Source organism: Epinephelus fuscoguttatus, linkage group LG8 (assembly GCF_011397635.1).
Source record: "Epinephelus fuscoguttatus linkage group LG8, E.fuscoguttatus.final_Chr_v1".
Lineage (NCBI taxonomy): Eukaryota > Metazoa > Chordata > Actinopteri > Perciformes > Serranidae > Epinephelus > Epinephelus fuscoguttatus.
Genome location: NC_064759.1, coordinates 22423757 through 22445882, shown reverse-complemented (window position 1 = coordinate 22445882; position 22126 = coordinate 22423757). Strand labels below are relative to the sequence as shown.

General features: G+C 41.6%; 2 protein-coding genes across 2 annotated transcripts in view; one reads left to right on the top strand and one right to left on the bottom strand.

The window, feature by feature from the left end:
- The window catches only part of upp1 (uridine phosphorylase 1), a 189958-nt gene that overhangs the window by 76005 nt on the left and 91827 nt on the right, over positions 1-22126 (top strand). The gene's annotated exons all lie outside the window — the stretch shown is intronic.
- The window catches only part of itga8 (integrin, alpha 8), a 54918-nt gene continuing 36630 nt past the window's right edge, over positions 3839-22126 (bottom strand). The window contains 12 exon segments of the mRNA XM_049584695.1: positions 3839-4009; positions 4096-4218; positions 4313-4414; positions 5795-5908; positions 6003-6119; positions 9346-9504; positions 10642-10747; positions 13127-13207; positions 13684-13763; positions 19363-19455; positions 20726-20873; positions 21447-21514. Of these exon segments, the coding sequence (XP_049440652.1) occupies positions 3920-4009; positions 4096-4218; positions 4313-4414; positions 5795-5908; positions 6003-6119; positions 9346-9504; positions 10642-10747; positions 13127-13207; positions 13684-13763; positions 19363-19455; positions 20726-20873; positions 21447-21514 (1281 nt within the window). The 3' untranslated portion in view covers positions 3839-3919.

Below are 22126 nucleotides of genomic sequence, written 5' to 3'. Positions count from 1 at the left end.
TGCTTCTTCCTACTCCTTTTCGGACATGAAATGTGAATTAATATTTCTCACTGATTTCTAGTAGGTCTCTGTTTTGTAGGGTTTTTTTTCCTACAATATATTTCATTTCATTTCATTTCATTTCGTTTTATTTTATTTCATTTCATTTCATTTCGTTTTATTTTATTTTATTAAATGTTCAAAATAAATAAAAAAATCAAAATCCTAAAACCTACAAGATGAGAGAAAATGAACTTGAATGTCATCAATATATTGCAAGGTGATGGTCAATGTGATAAAGCATCAGAAAGACATTTCCCACAAGCAGCATCATTACATATTATTAAACTGCTTCAGTCACATGAAGAGTGCCATGAAAGGTCATGGCCTTAACGGCTGCCCGTTGCGTCTCCAATTACATTGAGAACATGCGCGCAGGCCTTCACTTAAAGGGAAGAATAGATGACATGTAAATCGCTGTTTCAAAATGATCTGGGCTCATAGCGTCACCTCTGATGAATAATAACATGATTTGCAATTTAATAATTCAAAATAACAAATGGTGTTTGGATTCATGCTGTTATGGAAATATCAAAAGACTAAATATCTGCAGCAGTCGGATCTCAGTGTGCATGGATTCATCCACAGCTCCTGCCCCAAGGAAGCTCCAACTTGTGTTGACCTCTGCTGACCATTTATACAACTTTGTAAACTAATTCTTCATGTACAACTCAACTTATTGTTGAATAGAAGCATGCATTGCACTGGATGTAAGTAGATATGAGTATTGTTTAAGGAACATTCAAGTTAGATGTGCAGTGTGGATTCACTTTCTGTGGGTTATCTGTAGGCACTGTGCCGGTCCAACAATATTTGAGGCTGCTACGCAGATAATGAATCTGGAGAGATGACTTGAGTTTCACCAATAACATTTTATAAAACACACTGCATAAAACTTCAAAAATATTTTTTCTTTCACCTGTTGTGCTATTTATCAGTCTAAATTGTTTTGGTGTGAGTTGCTGAGTGTTGGAGACATTGGAGGTAGAGGTGTCTGCCTTCTCTCCAGTATAATGGAACTACATGACACTCAGCTTGTGGTGCTCAAAGTGCCAAATAAATACATTTGAAAAACTCAACAGCAATGTCTCTTTCCAGAAATCATGACCCGGTTACTCAAGATAATCCACAGACCTTGTTGTGAGCAGTTTCATGTAGGAACTATTTTCTTTCTGATGAAAGACCTACCAACCGTATCACTGCACAGAAGGAAGTGTGCATCTACTGCTAGCTCACCTAGCACCACTGAGCTAGCTAATGTTACAGCTCAGCCGAGGAGCACGCCGTTAATGTTTACACCTGCATGCACCTCTCGTCCATGAGTACATGCATGGTTCCTTCTGTGCAGGGATGCAGTTGGTGGGTGTAGCTCATCAGAAAGAAAATAGTTCCAACATGAAACTGCTCACAACAAGGTCTGTGGATTATCTTGAGTAAATGGGTCATGATTTCTGAAAAGAGACATTGCTGTTGAGTTTTTCAAATGTATTATTTTGGTGCTTTGAGCACCACAAGCTGAGTGCCATCTAGTCCCATTATGTTTGAGAAAAGGCATAATTCTCTATGGCTGGTATCTCCAACACTCAGCAACTCACACCAAAACAAGCTAGACTGATAAACAGCACTTCAGGTAAAAGGACAAATATGTATTTTTGATTTTGGGGTGAACTGTCCCTTTAATACTAAACATTTAGTGGCTTCACAGAAGCAGTCTCCCTTCATGTGTTACTCTCTTCCTCCTCAGTAACCTAACCTGTCTACTGAGAAGTACACACTCACCTCATCAACTACCATCATCAGTGAGCACAAACGTAATTCTCGGATCACCCTGTTGCAGGACTGTCTTAAATGTATGCTGACATCACAGGGTTTAACACAGAGTCTTATTCAAGTCATCACCACAAGAGGTCCCTGTTCTGCCGCTCATGTCTCGACATTCTTACTGTGCTGCTCCTCCAGTTAAAGTTCATGCAGGTTTAATTTAACACTGCACCAGCTGGGGGAGCACGAGTCCTTCCTCTGAGGTGGAGACATCAGCCTTTACACTAAAAAGGTGTTATTAGAGGACTGACGAGAAAAGATTTTCGATACTCTCATACTATAGTTACATGTCAGTTAATCCTTATGTACATGAAATCAAACATGTTCAAAGCATGTTAAATCAGAGCAAATTAAACTAATATGCTTTATTTCCTAAACACATTTTTCAATTTCTAATCATATTATGTTCCTGTGCTAGTTTGGCAACAAAATTAATTAATTTCTTCCTCTTCTTTTCTCAGCCTTGTGTTTTATACATTTCCTTGCTTTAACTGGAGTGCTGGTTTGTTTTAATGCTCAATGTGCTTCTTGTTTTCATTTATTTTTGTTGCATTTTTCTGAAATATGTTAGTTAAGTTCTTTTTTTTTTTAACTTTTTCTTCTCTTTTTGTGCCTTTGGCTTTGTGACCTCTATTGACACATTTCGTCTTTATTTCACTGTCTGGATTTTATGCAGTTCTATGTGTGCAAACTTACTAACAAGTTTACTAGCTTAAACAAACTAACACATTACAGTTCAGTTACTTAATATACCAATGAGGATGAGACAAATAATCAAACAACACTTTATTCTGATAAAACTTCACACTTGATACAGAAACCAAATACGACTCAAACATGACACATTACAGGTTCATTTTAAATTCAGGGTGCCGCTGATGCCCTGACCGCTTTGTTCTGCCTGCCCGTGCATGATAACTTAATATCAGATAAGCAAGTGACAACATTAAACACACTGTTAAATGCCATACAGTACGTGCAGTAATGTACACAGTCTCAGACCATCTACAGTGTGTTTTTGATATGGACTGTTTGTCTTTGCAGCTAGTTTTTGAAGTCTTATCGTCTGCCACGTTAAAGAAAAACATCCAAAGTTACAGATACACGCGAACCTTGAAGTAGCGGGGCAGGGCTTCGGCTGTGGAGATATTATCTGTTTCTTCAAAGATAAAGTTATTCTATCGAGACAATAATAAGTTAGTTATTTGTCGACTCACTTTTCAGAACTCATGTGGTTGTGTGGTGGGGCTTTACTGTAAACCAGTCCAAACAATTGCTTTTGTTGTTCTGCAACACTAAAATCTATTATACCAATGAATCATTTATATACATAAACAATGGAAACATTAAGCTCTAATAAAATAATGCCAGTGTAAACAAGCTTCAGTATCACGCAACGCCCAAATATTGCACATACATTCATAAATACAGACATCAACTTTGTGCCTTTGTGTTTACGCAGGTGGCTGCATCTGTATGTGTGTGTGCCTGTGTGTGTGTGTGGGATAAATCTGTATACAGCCCAGTAAGAAGAAGACTAGGATAAATAAACACTTGGGGACAGAACTTCATAATTGAATGAAAGGATGACACACTAATGGACACACACATGTACAGTACCTACACACACATACACACTCTCACACTCACAAACCCACTTGTGCATAGATCTCAAGTCTCTCTGTGCCTCTCTCACACAGGCACACTGAAATGTTCCGACACATTTAAAGTATTGTCTCCACAACAAAGTCCATTCTGTCTTCAGCTCTGTTGCTTCATCACAATGGATACATTTTAACAATGGACATGTGTGTGTGTGTGTGCTTGAGCCTGTTAAGTGTGTTTTGGTCCCACTCTGTCTGGTTTGAACCTCGTTCTTTGGTCCCAGTCTGTTTGGCGCTGCAGTCTTCAGTCTGTCAGTTTCATTAGAGGCAGAAGACCTCCAGCCGAGGAATGTAGGGTCCAACTAATACAGATCTCAGATCTGATTTAAGTTACTCAGAAGGTGCATATCCCTCCCAAACAGTGGTCCTCCAATCGGGAGCTGTCATGTATCGTCTTAGGCGTCGCCTGTTTGATCAGACGTCAGCTGCTCCTGGTCAGAGATGTCATCGTCAGCTGGTGGCCGCGCCCGGTCGAAGAAACCACACTGAGGGAATCAAATTAACCCATTAGTGTAACACTGGATAATCAAACTACCACAAGGAATGCTGGGTGATGTGTGTATGTATGTACCTTCCACATGGCTAACGTTAGCATGGCCAGCACCAGCAGCCCCAGCAGTATGGCCAGGATGATGACCCAGAGTGGAACAGCAAACGACACATCAGGAGTCCCCCATAACACCAGGGTCCCCATCTGCAGGACACACACAGACAGTTAGGCTTTTGTAAACGCTGGTATGTGTCATTTTTCTCAAAATCACAGACTTCTGTCACTGCCTGCATCTTACCGAGGTGGTGTGTTGAGGCAGGGTGGAGGGTTGAATGCGGTACGGCATGGCTATGACCATGAAGGACACAGTAGAGTTGAGGATGTAGGGGTCGTTGCGCCGCTGTAAGACAAATATATAACATTGATATTTACATAAAAAGCATATTTTAAACCAATCACATATTTTCACTAGAAGGGTACATAGCTCAGACCTCCATGAAAGCCATTAGTCCAGTCTCCCATAATACACAATCTGCATGTGAAGCCACTCTAGTATATGTCTGGATATATTTCCCAAATTATAGAACTAAGTCAAAAATGGTCAGCTGTGCATTTTCTGTGTATATTTAAATTGGAAATATTTCACATATTTAACATACATTTGTAAAAACAGAAAACAATTTATCATCATGTACACATGTATGACCACACCATACCAAAAATGCGATGATACAATTGTTCTTGTTCTTCCATAAAACCACTGTCCCTGAGTGGTGTGTGCCATAATGACTGCTTTCTGTATGAGGATTGAGTAACTACATGTGCAGGCTCCCCCAAAGAATAACTGGTACCCGCAAATGTGGATATGGAGTCGTCGTATTTCTACAGTTGGCTGTATTATTGGTTTTCTCACTACTTTACTACCATCTGCTGGATCTTAAGATACCAATTCAAGTCAAGTCAATTTTATTTATATAGCAACAAATCCTAACAAAGGTTATCTCAGGACACTTTTCATATAGAGCAGGTCTATCACCACATCCTTTAAATTAATTAGTGTATGGCATTTATTCCACCAAGGTCAAATACCCTATCTCACAATGTTAATGAAGGTGGAAAAATAATTTGTGTATCTGCCATGTGATTTGGATCTAATACAAGATTTAATGGGTTCTTTCTTGGCTCATGCTGCACCTTTCCACCAAGTTTCATGATAATCGGGCCCGTAATCCTGCTGACAAACAACAAACTGAACCAAAAATATAACCGAAGAGATAATTATTATGTTGGTTTGTCAGACATAAAGTTTGAACTTTTGGTTTTGAGGCAAAATGGATGAGAAGTTCCTAAAGTGCTCCATAAAATAGTAATTTGAACATCTACAGTTCCAGGACAACTGGGTAAACTCCATCTGCTGATGAAGATCATATAATTAGGGGTGTAACGATCCATCCATCTGGATCGATATATTGATTCAGTGATCAACAATCCAGTATCGTCAATGCAAAAACAAACCATTGATCTATATTGTCATCCTTAGAATACGCTTTTATTTTGAAAGTCTGTGTCACCGTTAAACAGCAGAAGGCAGGGGGCAATCAGTGGAGAGAAATAAATGAATTAGCAGTGTAGAAATATTTTATGATATGACCAAAGCTCCTGAACTGCTACTAAATGGACCTTACTGCAAAGCTGCCTTTTATAGACTGCTGTTTCAAAGGTAAAGCATCAGGCAGACAATCAACCAAAAATTTTCAAGATGACATATGAAGAGACTGACCTGCAGGAAAGTGTGCGCCCAGAGTCTCGAGCGGATCTTGACCACGGCGCTGTGCCCACGATCCAACCGGCCCACGATACACATGATCCTCAGGCAGGAGATGTTGGTGCAGTTCTGCAGAGAAACAGAGAGACGTTACACACCTGTGAATCACGAATAAACATTTGGTTTAGTTTCTGGAGAGAATGTACATGTGTGTGAGGCTCACCAAGGTTTTGCCGCTGTAACTCTGAGCAGCAGTGACGGCTCGTTTGTGGCGGTGAGGAGGAGCACTGGTGTTCCTCAAGAACCCCAATAACTCAGGTGTGTCCTGCAGAGAGGAAATCTGAGACAAGAGCGAGAGAGAGCAGTTTGACTATTTTACTTTTTGTATTTCAGCAACTGGAAATGATTCATCTGGAGTGAGAAAAGTTTTTTGGGTGCGATAAAGCAGAAAACAAAGGACAAATGTTGCTTTCCTGCTCACAGAGACGATGTTTGACCTGAGGACAGAGAATGCCTGTAAAGTACGATTTTAGTTTTAAGAGACGTAATAAAATAACACAAAACCACCAGCTGTGGAAACGTGTGACATTTACGGATCTGATCAGAAGGTGTTTTGTTGAAAGAGGAATTTGATTTTATTTCCTGATTGCAGCTCATATAATCAAGCTGACAGCAACAAAGACAGACAGCAGACAACCGATGAGACTGAATGACCCGAGTCACAGCTCAAAGAAAGATAACAGCCACATATTTTAATTATTTCTCCACAGGGAGTCTGGCTTCGGACAGAGGCCTGTGAGAGCAAAAATATTAAAAAAATCTGACATGACTTGCTTATTCCTCTTTGGGCGTGCAGCCTAGCAACGACAGTTTTCTCCTTTTCTTCCTGCAACTCAGTGGGTAGCAGCTGCAGAAACAGCCCACAGAGGATAATAACGGTATTTTGGCAAATACTTTAGGGTGTGTAAATGTATTATGGTAAAATAAATGTTTGACTAAATGTCACCTTGCTCAAATGTCTCATCCTACAGGGCACCTGGGTTGCAATAGCCTGCCAGCACAGGGGAGAGCTGGGTTCATTTCCAAGTAACAGCAGTGCCTCTATCAACTGCTGCCTTCTGTCAGCTGAGAAATGTGTGTTGATGTTGTGGAAGGGTAAAGATATAAAGATATTCCTATTAATAAAATACGGCTTGATGATATTATCAATACTCTCGAGATGGAGAGGATTAGATATATCAGCAATGAGCAGGTATAAAGAGTCTGAAGCTATTTGCAGATTCTTGTTACCAATACAATATATTTAATTTTGGTTTGGGTGTCTACGTTGGGTGTTTTGTCTTTTTCTCCTACCTCTTTCTTTCTATTCCTTTCATTTCTTCTGCTGTGTTATTTTCTATAAGTCCTAAAAATAGAATGGTGTCTGCATTAGTTTCGTAAATTCCCTAATTATCTTTATATTGCATATGTTTATTCATCAATAATTCATTTATTTCCATATTCAGTAATTTTCTGTGCATAGTGACTACAGTCCCAGTGGTAAAATGTTTAATGTAAGGAGCAAGAAGCTGTCACCATCATCATCATGTCATTGTTTTTGCAATAGTAGTTTCTATCAGTCAGTCAGCAGGGCCCAAATCGTTGACTCTTTCTCACGTACCCAAAGACTATTCAGGTTTGTGGGGGGTTTGTGGGACATTGGACGAAAGGCAGGGTACACCCTGGACAGGTACCCAGACTATCACAGGGCTGACACATAGAGACAGACAACCATTCACACTTACATTCACACCTACGGACAATTTAGAGTCACCAATTAACCTGCATGTCTTTGGATGTGGGAGGAAGCTGGAACAAATCCACGCTAACACAAGGAGATATTATATTCAGCATGATAAGGAAAAACACCACAACATTTGTTCTGAGTGGTCTAAAGTTCTGAAATACCTATCTAAGTATCCAACAGTGCAACTCTGACATTTTTAGATAACATGAAAAAATGTAATGTCAGGGTTTTTAAAAAATAGGAATACACTAACATAGTGTTTGCTAAATGTCTTACATATGATTTCTTTTACACCTTATGTTTGCATAGGTGGTGCGGTGCTGCAGTGGTTAGCATTGCTGCCTCACAGCAAGAGGGTTTGTGGTTCGAACCTGGGTAGGGAGAGCCCTTCTGTGCAGACTTTGCATGTTCTCCCTGTGTGAGCATGGGTTTTTCTCCCACAGTCCAAAGACATGCAGGTCAACTGGTGACTCTAAATTGGCCGTAGGTGTGAATGTGCGCGCAAATGGTTGTCTGTCTCTATGTGTCAGCCCTGTGATAGTCTGACGGCCTGTCCAGGGTGTACCCCAAATTGCTCAGTGTCAGCTGGGATAGGCTCTAGCCCCCTCGACCCCTAACAGGATAAGCTGTTACGGAAAATGCATGAGTGAGTACGCTTGCATATATGTGATATTCAACTTGTCCTCAGTTCATAGAAACCAAATACTTGATTGTGCTCCTTGTAGTCTCTGAGATACAGCTAGTTTCTGATTATACTGTAGCCTATTTAGTCTTAAGGCACATGCTACTACTGTTTTTTTTTTCTGAAGAAATAATGAAACATATAGAAGTAGTCCTATATGCCCAAAGGCTTTATATAGTATGATAAGAAAACCTCTGCCGACTGATTTTGAAAATATCTTTAGATTTGTGCTTAGAGAACACCTCCACTGGAGGGAATACACATTTCTGTTGTGGGCACAAATTGGTTAATATATTCTTTTCAGATTTACTGATTAATTATTTAGCTATTAAATGTCAAAAGTTAACTTCTGTCCAAACTGATCTGATCTTAAAATTCCTTTGTGTGAGCAGCAGTGAAGAACTCAATAGCTAGTATTCAGTTGTACATGTATGCTCTTCATACACTCCTCACAGCAAGGTGAAAGAAGTGTCTGCTGACCCACTGTGTATCAATCAGTCTCGTCTACACGCAGGGAATGACAGTGACAGGGAAACTGAGTGATGTTGGGAAATTGGAAAGGACCCCCCCCCCCCAAGAAAACAACAACTGATCTCTGATCACATGCTGTGTATCCGCCTCATTTTGTTTTCCTATATGATTACAGCTCGTAGCGTTTCACTGTCTGACATAATTATGCACTTTCAAAAATCACTGTGTGTTTTCTTTTTGAATTACTCTGCAGATGATATCATAGATATTGGAAACTATTCCAACTCTAATTTCTGCTAATAAGCATATTACTGTGTCCCCCATCGTTTTGAGCCAACTGGCAGAGAGCATGGAACGCAGCCAGAACAACGGGTATAATTATGTTTTTAAATAAGCAGGTTTTAAATGATGGAGAAACGGGTAGATGAATAACCCGTGAGCAATATAATAAATGAAAGCCTGAAATTGCAGTGGTCTGATAGAATGCAACAAAGTGGTTAGAAATACTATGAAGCATATTTATTTCCACTGCAGGCAACGTGTCCATAATCATATATCTGGATCCTGTAATGAGTTTTTGATGTCTGCATGCATCAGTGTGTGTATGTTCATATATTGTCGTGTTACCTGAAGGCCGAGCGGGTTGAGGCTGGTGTTTGTCCGGCAGCTAATTGGGCCGTCAGTTTGAATCTCCATAGCATACAGCAGGTTCTCGTCACGGAAACGAGAAGGCCAGCCGATCTGGAGCTCAGCCTCTCGAATACTGCTGGGACCGGAGTTATGGAGCTGGAGACAAAGAGAGGGAACAGGAAGAAAAAACAGAGTTCTGTCAGTATTGTGCTCTTTTCTGTCTTATTAGTAGGTCTCATGTGACTGAGGCTATAATTAGGTTATCATAACTGTGGGATGATGACACAGGCCACCTGCGTTATAGTGAAGATACTAACGCAGCCTTCAGTCACCAGGGATTGAAATACAAGACAAGTAAAAACCTACAGCATCACCTGGCTCACGACTCACATCAAAATTAGGATAAATGAATTATGAGCTTAAATGAACCATCAATTCAATAAATCCTCATGTTTTACCCCAACCTGTATTCTCTCTTTCTCCCTCTCTGCACAAACACACACATGCACACACACACACACACACACACACGGTCATTAACACTGAGGCAAGTCATCCAAACAGGACATGATCCTGGTGCTGCAGGGCAGGAATTCTGCAACAGCAAAAAAACTCTGTCCTCTCTAACTAGAAGCAGCTGCCAACTGGGAAAAGTACCGCAAATGAAAATCATTATCAGCTGCAGGACAGGCCAGACGCGGCTGCACTCTGGTTCAATGAAGCAGCCGTCCCTTTAAAACAAAGGGAAATCACATGTATGGCGCACGGACGCAGACATGAACATACGCCTGTTGTAAACTGTCGCCAGTCTGTCTGCCATCCTCCCTCCTTCTATCTATCTATTTGTCTGTGCCTCTGTTTGACCTTGTTTTTCCTCCCGGTGATTATTACTCATTACACTCTGTCCAGTCTTTAGGATAATCCTCTTTCCCTTCCTTCCTTCACCCTCTTCGCCTTGCTCCTTATTCCCCTCTGTTTCCCCCCTCCTCTGTTTTCCCGCCTTCACAGCAGTAATTACTCCTGAGCTGGAGACCTTTGATCAGCCAGAGCCCAATTCTTTATAGAGCTACTGGTTTTACCGTGTGTGTGTGTTGCTGTTTACTTCACCTTGCAGAGCCCCCCGCTTGCTGCAGCTTAATTTACAACTTCCCAAACCTCTTTTTCTGCTCTTTTCATCTCAACACTCCACAACTTTCTGACCAGCAACAACACTTCCTCATCTCGTTGTCTCCAAGTACCTCTACTTTCACCTTCTCATGAGATTTAGCTGTTTGGACGTAGGCGTGCGCTTACCTCATAGATGTGTGTTACTTGCGGTCCCACATCATCCTCTTTGACAGGCTTCTCTTTGGGTTCCCAGCGTGGGAATGGCAGCACCACCTGAGATGGATGAGACACCCTGTAGAGAGGAGAAACAGCTTGGTGACACTGATGCATACACACACTCACAGACCATATGAATGTTGACAGTGTTATTGGTCACTGTGATCATTCGCTGAAGTGTTTTTTGGCCCCTGTGTTTTACAGTCGCAGAGGGATGGGAACATGTCATGTCTAGCGCAGTAAAGTAGCATGGCTACAGAGACCAATAACTGTAACCACTGTTCCCACATATTTCCATGGACAATATTTCAAAACTTTTCCGTAACTTTTCAAGGACCCATAATAAAACTTCCATGATAACATGAACATTGCTCCATCTTGCAGGGCAATTATATAAGCAATAGTGGGGCTTTACGTGGATATGGAAACAATGGGATTCATCACCCCACATGCTATATCACACTGTCACTACATTATTTTTCCCCTATGTAAACATACCAGATTCAAACTCAATTCGAACATAATTCCAGCTGGCTTGCACACATGGACGCATATTAGCGCTATGTTACGTCAACAGCTACTGAAAATAAATTTGCTGTTATGTCACATAATGTGTAAGGTTATCCAGGAAAGATTACTGTAATGATTCATTTCGTTACACACAACAACATCCCTGACTTTTTTCAAAGCTTTCAAGGTCTTCACTAATTCCATGACTTTACCAGAACTGGAAAACAAGACTGTGAAATTCCATGACTTTTCCAGGTCTTCTATGACCATGGGAAATCTGTATATCAGTGTACTGTACTTGTTGGCACTAAGTGGTCTTCAAAAATCTGAATCTGTCCTTTAACAGCTATCTTGTGATATTGGAGGGTCAAGAGTTTTATGTCAGCAAGATATATCAGTGGCCATCGTGTTTCGACTAGAGGTAACAGGTGACGCGCTGATTAAGACGTTCTAGTCGAAATGCAACGGTTTATCCACAAATTATTAGTGCCTCGGATGCATGTTTGGACTGCCTGCCTGTACCATGGACTTTCACACTGAGTGAGCATTATTTTTAATTTTGTTTAATTTGTAAAATGTGACCAGTATCAGATTCCTGTGTGAACTGATCAAGCTGAACTGACCCACATGCGCAAAAGAACAATAACAGAGATGTCACATGCAGCAGCACGTTGTCATATTTAAATTAACATGAAGGCCACTAATGTCAGCATTTACTGTTTCATTTATAAGTTGTTTTAAAAGGAAGCCAAATTTTTAATTATGGCTTTTTGTGGAGCAATGGCTGCTACTTCTGTGTGGAAGTGTGTGGATACAGAGTTGTAGACAGGAATGGGGGTAACGTGAAGCGAATGGCTATACTGAAAGAGATTTATCCCAGTGCCTCAGTGCCCAATCTGTCAGCGCCTTTCCATGAGACTTCCATGGCAAGACACTGAAATTAGCATGAACTTTGATATGGCATTCAGACTGAGGACATATTGCAAAAATCAGACCTGTATTATGGACCACATATTAAAGTGGACCCGATGCAAATTGAAAGGATCAGATTCCAAGTGATATGTGCTGTTCACACTGTTATGGAAAAAAACAGATCTGAGTCACATAAGAGCCTACATTAAGAGGTCACACATCTGAATATAACACAGTCCAGTACAACACCATCACTAACTGTGACCTCAATTCTAAACATATTGTTCGGCAAAAACTTTTGCACTGCATTAGAGTGTCCAGGTGTACCTAATAAACTGGCTTGGAAATGTAACTGCTGCAAAGCTGATTACATTTGCCGACGGCACTCGGAGGAGTTTAAGGTATTCTGACCTAAGTGGGCGAAACTGTTTACACCACCAACTGGTGATGCAATGTCACCTAAATGGGCAACGACAGAGTAAAGAGTCACACATGAAGACAAACCCACTATCCTATTTTACTTTGCTTAAAATTCATAACTGTGATTTAGATTTTAAAATGCTGAATGGACACAGCTGAGGAAGGACACTTTCACAGCAACAAACACAAGAACATGCATGTCCTTGTCTCTCTCATCATCCCAGGTCCTCTTCTGTTTGTATGTGCAGCCGACCACACCCAAACAACGCCATGCTGGGCTCCAAGCTTTGAAGTGTGTGTGTGTTTGTGTGTGTCATCAGTGGGCATACGGGCATCAATGAACATGTCAAAGGCTCACAAGTATCCCATGTGCACATGATTACTCAAATTTATTTCTAGAGATGTGCTTTCATGCTGTTTTCCATCTGTATATAAACATGCTCTGCAAATTTAAACATTATAAAAGGGGCAGTAATATCCTGCAAACACTGAAAAGTTTAGGGCTGAAACCAGATCAAGTGGATCTCCGTGAAGCAGACACGGCAACAAAGAGTGTTGTCACCGTTTCCCGGAGAAGACGCTAGGCTCTCACATGCAAAGATGCTTGACTCACCCCCGTAAACTGAGTTGAGCTTTGGCGACAATGGACAGATTCAAACTGACTGGGTTGCTGTCGGAGTTATCTCTGTTTGAGCTGTGGAGAGATTCACAGGGGGTTTAGATAAAGGCATAAAATAAAACACACATCACTCCGACAAAGCTGTACATCCTATATCTATTTGCAAAGACTTCACAGGAGGCTGCGATACAAAACGTGTCAAAACAAAAGCTCATAATAAAGCTGTGTTTATATGTTCAGCTGACTCCAAAAAGAATTTCCCTGGAAGCAAGCTTGGCCAGCATTTAACCGTCTGTGTCTAGTGATGTGATGTATTGAAATCAATTAAACGAAGCAAACAGTGGACATGTTGTGTGGAGTTCGTCTTCTCTCTGATGTTCCTCTGGGCCATGTGCCTTCTTCTGTCTCTGCGGTTAGTTTCATCAAACCACAGCGACAGGATCGGGACAGACACAGAACTTATTTACATGGCTCAGAAAGACAAGCAGCTCTTTGTGTGTGTGTGTGTGTGTGTGTGTGTGTTTGTGTCTAAGAGTTGGTGGGCGTGTCACCTGTGGATCTGTAGCTCAAAGCTGATCTTTGGTCCAGCATCTTCAAGCCTTTGGACAGAAAACCTCAAACCAACAGACAGCTGGGAAAGAGTGTGGGGAAAACGTGAAAAAAAGAGAGAGAATATATAAAAACCATGTGACAGAAGAAGAAGAAGGAGGACAGAAATAAGTTGCATCTATACATCAAAGGCTACATAAGTGTTTAAAGTGACCAGTGATAGACAGTAAAAGCCATGTTAACTAGGCTACATCCTTCTATGTTGTTACATGATAGGCAGAAGATTGTGTGTGTGTGTGTGTGTGTGCGTTTGTGTTGACAACAGAAGAATTCTAAAATCAGAGAAAATCCAGACTGCATTCACTTAAAAGCTACAGCTAAGTTTCTTGTCTCTCCCTGGTTTAAATCCCCTGTCCTCCGGGCTAACTCAAAACACGTGGAGGATTTAATTCATCACCAACTGTACGACAACAGTGTGTGCGTACGTGCCCGTTGCCGTGTGACAGCGTGCATGTGCGAGTGTGTGTGAGCTCTACTGAACAACAGGTCAAACACATGGTCCAGAGCGGGAAATGACAGCATGCAGACGCACACTAACACTTCACGAGGCAGGCCTGTGGGGGGGGTGTAGGTGGGGCGCGGGACTACAAAGTCAGCCGGGAAAGATCTAAAGAAACAGACACCAGATGAGTCGTTCAGAGAGACGATGTCACCATCAGCTATGATACTGTCATAGCCTAAGGAGAAGAAGAAGAAGAAGAAGAAGAAGAAGAAGAGCCTGACAATAGTCTGAAGAGGTCAAATGCTTCTTGTAAAATCTGTCTTCTGAGCATCACTCCCCATCTTAAAAGGTGGCTGTTAACTTTGTAGTTTGGTCCTTTAGCGAGAACAGCAGCTGTGGTCAGCTTGGATTTATGTTGGTTGTTATGGATTGTACATTTTCATGGTGGAGAAAAATCATCAAAACATCCACAGAAATCTCCTCAAAGCACTCTCACAATGTTGTCAGAATCTCTACTGTATTTGTATTCGAAATAATTATGATTTTCCACAATATGGCTGAATGCACTGCTTCTGTGTTGGGCTGTTGCCCTCCTTGAAGCTGCAAAGCTTCGCCACAAGTAATGTAGTTAGCCACATCTTGGCATAAAATGATGATTCTTTGGAACAGTTCTGAGAGAAGTGGTTTTATGCTGAAACAGTGGGTTGGAGAGTTTCTGAAGACATCATTATACTTTTTTGTCAGCCATTCAAAGTTGTCAGTATTGACATCTATCAAAACAAGTAAGAGCTCAACTGACCACTGCTGCTGTGCACACAGAGGTATTAAACCACAAACTTTTAATGTTCAGCTACCTACTGAGCTTAAAGGTGTACCATGAAGGATTTTTCAAAAAACAATGTGTAGACCAAGCAAGCCTAGTCTTACTTCGAAGTACTGTAAAACTTGGAATATAAGTCACACTGACATATAAATTGCAGTCTATTTTTTAAGGTCTCAAACAGGGAAAACAAGGTTTTATATTACTATTTGTTAATATAAACGTTATACAAGTTATTCCTACACTGTTTCCCTTTATTTTTAATTTGAAACACATTCAAAACACAATAACCTCTTACGGAGCTTTGGTTACTTTTCAGATTGCAATTTTCCAAACAACCTCTTCAGGAAATAAAATTACGGTATAACAACATCTGAGCCATAAAAATTAGTTTAAATTAACGTTAAACTTCTTTTTTCTTTTTTAAGAAGACAGCATTACAGTACCTTATTACAATGTGGGCTGTAACTATACATGCTTACTCAAATCCCAAAAACGAATGAGTTTAAATTACTACGTAGCGTAGGGTGACCATATTTTGATTTCCAAAAAAAGAGGACACTTGGCCGGCCACGACATAGCCTACTTAAATGATACTTGCAGTTTACTCAAAGATCCCTTATCATTTTAATGTATTTAAAATTTATATGTATGGATAGAAAATTCAGTTATATTACAAAATAATATCTCTCAAAGAGAGAAATTCAGATAGGCCCCAATAGGGGACACATACACACACTAGAGTGTGGCGATCTGAGCCCGATGGTACCCGATGGGTCGGCCAGGTTTGGTCAAAAATGTAGCTATAAACTGTATTTGGGCTCGGGTCGGACTCGGTCAGCTTTCAGTGAAAATGTAGTGTAAAAATAAATAAAATCCTATTGTCTGTCCTGTTTATTGCTTGGGCACTGTTATTTACGTGACAACACCTGAACATAACACACACACACACACATTGGCTGTTTGTTTCTACCTCTCCCCTCGCTGGAAGTCTCGGACCTCCAGCCGCCCGCCTCCGCCTTGAATTAAACGCTGAAAATAAAATAAAAGAGGGAGACAGGTTTTTCCTATTTTATCTTATTTTGTTTTATTTCTCCCTCTCCTCTCGCTAGAAGCGTTGGACCTCCCACCTCCCGCTCTCGTCTCAAACACGGAGGTCTCCCTCTCCACTGAGCACGCCTGGCCTGTTAAATAGCCTGTGACCACTGTGTGACACAAACTCAGTGCTTTGGTCATTAATTAATGTCGGGCTCGGTTCGGGTTCGGACAGAAATATGCTGCCCGTGCCTTACTCTAACACACAGACACACAAACACACGGAAAACCGGACATTATCATCAGTTTATAAAAACCCCCCCGGACGCCCCGGACGGGACGTGAAAAGTGGACATGTCCGGGCAAAACAGGACGTTTGGTCAGACTAACGATGTATCGCCATCTTGTGGGTCAAATTACCTATGTTAGCATTTACCTTGGTCTATAGGTCACACTGGTCTATAACCCGCACCCAACTTTTTAGATGAAAAAAAAGGGAAAAAAAGTGCGACTTATACACCAAGTTTTACGGTAATTGAAATCGGGCACTTGGACAGTGACTTGCAGCATCAGACACTGATGAAAAAAGCAGTCCTTTAACATTGCCATGATATGCGACCGGTCGCCGTGTAGTTTAATGGTGCTTAGCGGCATCAGGGGGAAACGTGGCGGGACAACAGCAAAAGTTAAGGTGGCAAGGGTGGGAGAGGTGGTGGATGGGTCTAACAAACACTGACTTTCACGTGGGAGAGTGGTGTTTGCGTCTCGTAAGTATATAAAGCCAAGTCCTGTTCTTTTTTCCTAAACCTAACCATGTGCTTTTGTTGCCTAAACCCCAGAATATTAACAACCAACACACCCAGGGTGACTTTCACATTGTATCTGGATGTGAAAAGTCCATGACCAAACGTTGATATGTGACAAGGTTGAAGTGAGAATGTGCATCAATCTGAAAGAAGCCAACATGGAAGTGCCAAAAACTGCAGTTCCTTAAATGGCCACTTGAGGCTGGCTCCAGAAGTGAATCAATCCCCATTGACCCCTATGTAAAATGTCCAACTTGACAGCAGAAATAAACATGTTTACAGCCTGGTACAAAAAACGGTTTTGATCTCTATGGCTAATTTCAATATTAATGACAACAGTATAGTGGGTGACTTTTAATATAACCCAACTGTTTGTATGGCTTAAAGTTACACATAATTAAGGGCAGGCTGCTTTAAGTGACAGGCTGTGTGCCGTAGTGTCCTCGGCTTTTCAGTCAGATCCACCTCTCACTCCTCCACAGCTCCACCCTCTCACCTAAATATGGTCACTTCTGGCTCCAACAAACAAAGATGACAAAATACCAAACTCGAGGCTTCAAAATGGGAGTCCACACACCAATGGGCAGCGTCACTGTATCCATTATATTTACAGTCTATGGCATGGACTCATACAAATCATGACTTATGACCCACTAGAAGTGTGTGATGGTGTATTTATCCACAGAGACTCTGCCCTCTGCTTGCATTTTACTCTTATTTTGCTCTGGTCGGGATGTTCCTGGGCTGCAACCTTTAGGCAGTGGGTGCATAACCCCCAACCAATATAGCATGCAGGTAAGGTTGGGTCTTAATAAAAAGGGAGGGACCGCAAACAGCATGCATCCAGGAGGAAGCTATGAAAATAGCAGACACAGTGCCAAAAATATGCAAACACAGTGAGGTGAAAGGTCAAGCAGACATGGCTCATTTGATATTGAATGTGAATCTGCGGTTGGCTTTCACCTCCTGGTGAGCACTGAGGGAGAGGATGGGGATGACGAGCAATGCGAGGGTATGTGGTTAGCTTAGAATATTGGCTTTTCTATTATAAAAAAATTTAATGTTCCCACAATAGTAGTGGCATTAAGCCTGGGAGGAGGGGTCATGTTTGAATGTTGTTGTGTAACAGAGACCGACATTTCCTGCATAGTATACCTTTAAAGCCTACAGGGGTTGTTTGATACACAAAACATCTTAGATGGAGGACTATGGGGCTTGTGGGATATGGCTAATGTCACACTATTAACTAAAAATATTCACAGTGTGACACGTTTTTGCATTAAAAAATGTAACTAAATGCGATGAACTGTGGCACACTCTTATGCTTTACACGAGACCAAACTTGGACTTCACATGTGTAAAGCAAAAACTCATTGCCTGCACACCTGACTCCACTTTATTTAAACACTTGTGTGGTTTAGTTTCCATCAGCTTTGCACCTACATGTGATGTACATATAACTGCATTCCACAAAAACATAAAAAACTAATTTATATTTTGCCTTGAATCAATAATTCAAACACTGGAATTTTTGTTTAACAGTTCACACAATATGGTCATACAACAACAATAGAATTTAAATTGAATTTGAGGCCCTATTAATGTCACCAAGCTCACTGAACTAAAATAAAAACAGACAAAGAAAGAAAAGCTTCAGAGATGCAGGCAGACAGGCTCAAATACTGAAGCCAAAACCAGCTTTCCTTCAGGCATGTACCTCCTACGCTGACCCTGCTCAGTGAGGCACTACAGCTGTGTCATGTGGCACGAGGAATGAACTCCAGTGATGACAACTATTTCGTTGCACAATATAACTACAGTCTGTATGGGGTATATGGAAGTATGTTCTGCATAAGCTCACGGATTCCTGAACATCCAATGGGGCAAGGGAGAGTTAAATATGGGAAACATCTGGACGGATGGTGGGAACACACACACAAACGCACACATGCACACATGCACACATGCACACGCCTTGTCCCTTTCACATGCCTTGTTTTGCTCTCCTCCCCCAACACTGAAACATGACCACATAATTGATTTATCAGGACGCCGGGTGTCACCTCCAGAGCTCAAACACACCTCTGTGCCGGCCTTGACACATTTATAAAAACCCAACAGTCACAGTTATACACACACTTGATCACACACACACTAAAGCACGTGTGATGTGCTTTTGCGGCACACATACTAATATACCGGTGTGGTAGAATTTCATGTAGGAAAGGACCACTCTTTATTTTACAAAGCCTTGACTTCCTGTATGTGTCATCCATCTAAGAGCTAAATGGATTATTATTACACACACACACACACATACACACTGAGAGTGAAGCATAGCTGAGGGAGTCAAAGTGTGTGGAATGAGGGTCAAGGTGATAATCAGTAATCATTGGAAACCATCAATCAGTGTGAATTAAACCTGAGGAGTAACAGTCACAGCTTCTTTGCTCAGATGTTTTAAAGGGGATGTGTCAGTGGAAACAGTGTGTGTGTGCTTTTGTGTGTTAAAACTCACCTCTGTCCCTGCTACCATCGGGTTCCCGAGGTCACACACCACCATTCTGGACTCATTGACCATCTTGTACTCGCAGTTTAGCTGAGACAGGGACTGGAAAGGGAAAGGGTGAGATGATGAGGCAAAAGTCAATGGAAAAGACAAATAGGGAGCATTGAGTCAAGAGGGGGAAAAAGAACAAGGGAGGGATGTGGATCAGCATCAAAGGGGGAAGGGAGCAAGGGAGTGAAGAAGGAAGGAGGGATGGGAGGGGGAAGGCAAGAGAGGAAGAGTGATGAATGCTCTGACAGTAACAACCTCATCAATCAAACAGCCCCATTACACACTCATTAGCGCACACACTCGTGCAAACACACACACACAGACACATAAACACACACACTCACAGCAGTTGACCCTATCCATTTCCGTGGTCACTAATGCAGCTTGTAAATCATAATAGGGGCTTTTGGGCTTTTGCCAGTAAAGCATAGCCTGCTGATAGCCTCGCCTTAATCACTCCAAACAAACACGCACCTCAAAGACACAACAGGATGTGATGTCATACTGTAACCGCAGCCTCAAATAGCTCCCTTCCTTATTTTGAATGATCACTAAGTTGGCACATACCTCACACTTGCCATTGCCTCAGTCCTGTGTGTCTAAACTCAGTATCTGCTCTACTGGCTGAAATACGACACCCACAAAAAGATCATTTGTGTGTCAATGTCTCGTCCCGTGTCACGCTGAATTTGTAAAGAAATCTTTGTTTCTCTCACATGATTCCATGGTGAACGAAAATTCCAAAAATAGAGTCAACAGGGTCTTGGAACAGCAAAACTGTATCAAAACATCTCTTCACAAATGCTCACACAACTCATGCAGTATTCAGTCATATGCTCAGTACTTAGTATTTTAAACACTTCAGTTTGTGAGTAGCACTTCTGGGCAAGCACTTGCATTTGAACACTGCTCCTCCATTTTGTTGAGCAGAGTTAAAATGTATGCACCTGCCCAGGAGCACTACTCGTACATGCTTGAGACTGTTTGTGGAACTGATTTAAATAGGAAGGTTTGGCAAAAATGAATGTGTTTGGGAAGTATCGAGCATACAGCTGGGTAAATGAGACTTTGATTAAACTGCATGAGTTGTGTGAGAATTTGTTTGTTTTGCTGTTGTTAAACATGGACCCCTATGACTTCAATTTATCCAGAATTTTCTCCGGTTTTGGATTCTCCATTCACCATGGAGGCATGTGAGAAAAGTTTTCTTCACAAATTCAGCATAACACGGGATGAGTAGTTGTTAGACGAATTAGAATTTTGTGGTTGAAGTATTCCTTTAATATCAAACAAATGTGTGTGTAAGTGTGTGTTTATTTACCTCCACTCTGCGCTCTACTCCAATATAGTCAGCCTCTAATGGTATCAGTGTGTGGAGCTCCGTCTCATAGGCTCCTTCTCCTCGGTTCACCGCAGTGATGGTCAACATGACCAGATTGTCGTCTCCAATCACCAGCTCGGAGCGGTCCCTGTGTGTGTTTTATTTAAAAAAAAGAAAGAACAGTGCACTAAGAAAATAAATCTCTTCAGTCATGCAGAGGACACAGAAAATAAAGCGCTTTGCTGCAGTTAGATAAAAGAATCTACAGCTCTTGTCCTGTGTTTTTTTGTAACACTAATTTTTAGGACTTCCCTGGATGTGCAATCTGCTCTGCTGCATGGAATGCAATACCCCTGACCCCAACAATAATGTGCGTGCACGTGTGTGTGTGTGTGTGTGTGTGTGTGTGTTTGTGTGTGTCAGTAGAGGGTGACAGGATGTTTGTATAACGCTGCCATGGAGATATCTCACAGCTGGAAACACTATAGAGAATCGGCTAATTCACATACACATATGCACACAAACACCCTCACACACACACCACATGGTAAATGGAACTATAATGTGAGCAGCTTCAGTGTAAACTTTGCTCATTGTGTGAGGAATAACAGACATGTTCTCCACGATTTAGCTGTGTGTGCATGTGTGTCGCTGTTTGGCCGTGCAAAGTGTTGAGTGTTCACAGGTTAAGGTCAGAGGGGCGTGGCAGTGTCAGTCTTACATGCTGGCAGAGAGCTGGAGGTCGGGGATGCAAATGTTGTCGTCACCGCAGTCGAGGAGAATGTAGGCCTGAGAGGAAGAGGAGAACAGAGAGAGGGGGGGTGTCATGAGGAAACTGTTGCGGTACACTGGACATCATCACAAAGCCAAAAATAGAAATAAACCCAAGTGGGACACCCCAGGATGCAGGTGCTGTATACACGCAGACACATAACATGCATACTAGAGTTCGGCAGAACAGTTCCAGCAGAACATGTTTTGGATTAGGTTTGCACCCAGCTGTGGGCTGAGGTTGGTTTTAGGGCTGTGTCGAATTGTTTGAAGCTTCATTCACAATGTTGACATTCAAATTGTGAATTAACATTCTGTCACTGTATCAGGAAAGTCAGAGCTAGTTAAAGGCTAAAGTGAACAGATAGGTTTTTAGCTTTCTTTTAAAAATATTCAGCAAGCTTGCTTCCCTGATATCTATAGGTAGTGTGTTCCATAGCTTTGGGGCATAACTGGCAAAGGCTGCATCCCTGATCTTCTTCAGGCTGTTGCTGGGAACAAGGGAGTTTGCAATGTGGCTTGGTTCCAGCCCATGTAGGGCTTTGTGCACAAGAAGCAGGACCTCAAAATCAATTTTAAATGTAACAGGAGGCCAGTGCAGAGCAGCTATTCTCTCCTGATTGGTGGTTA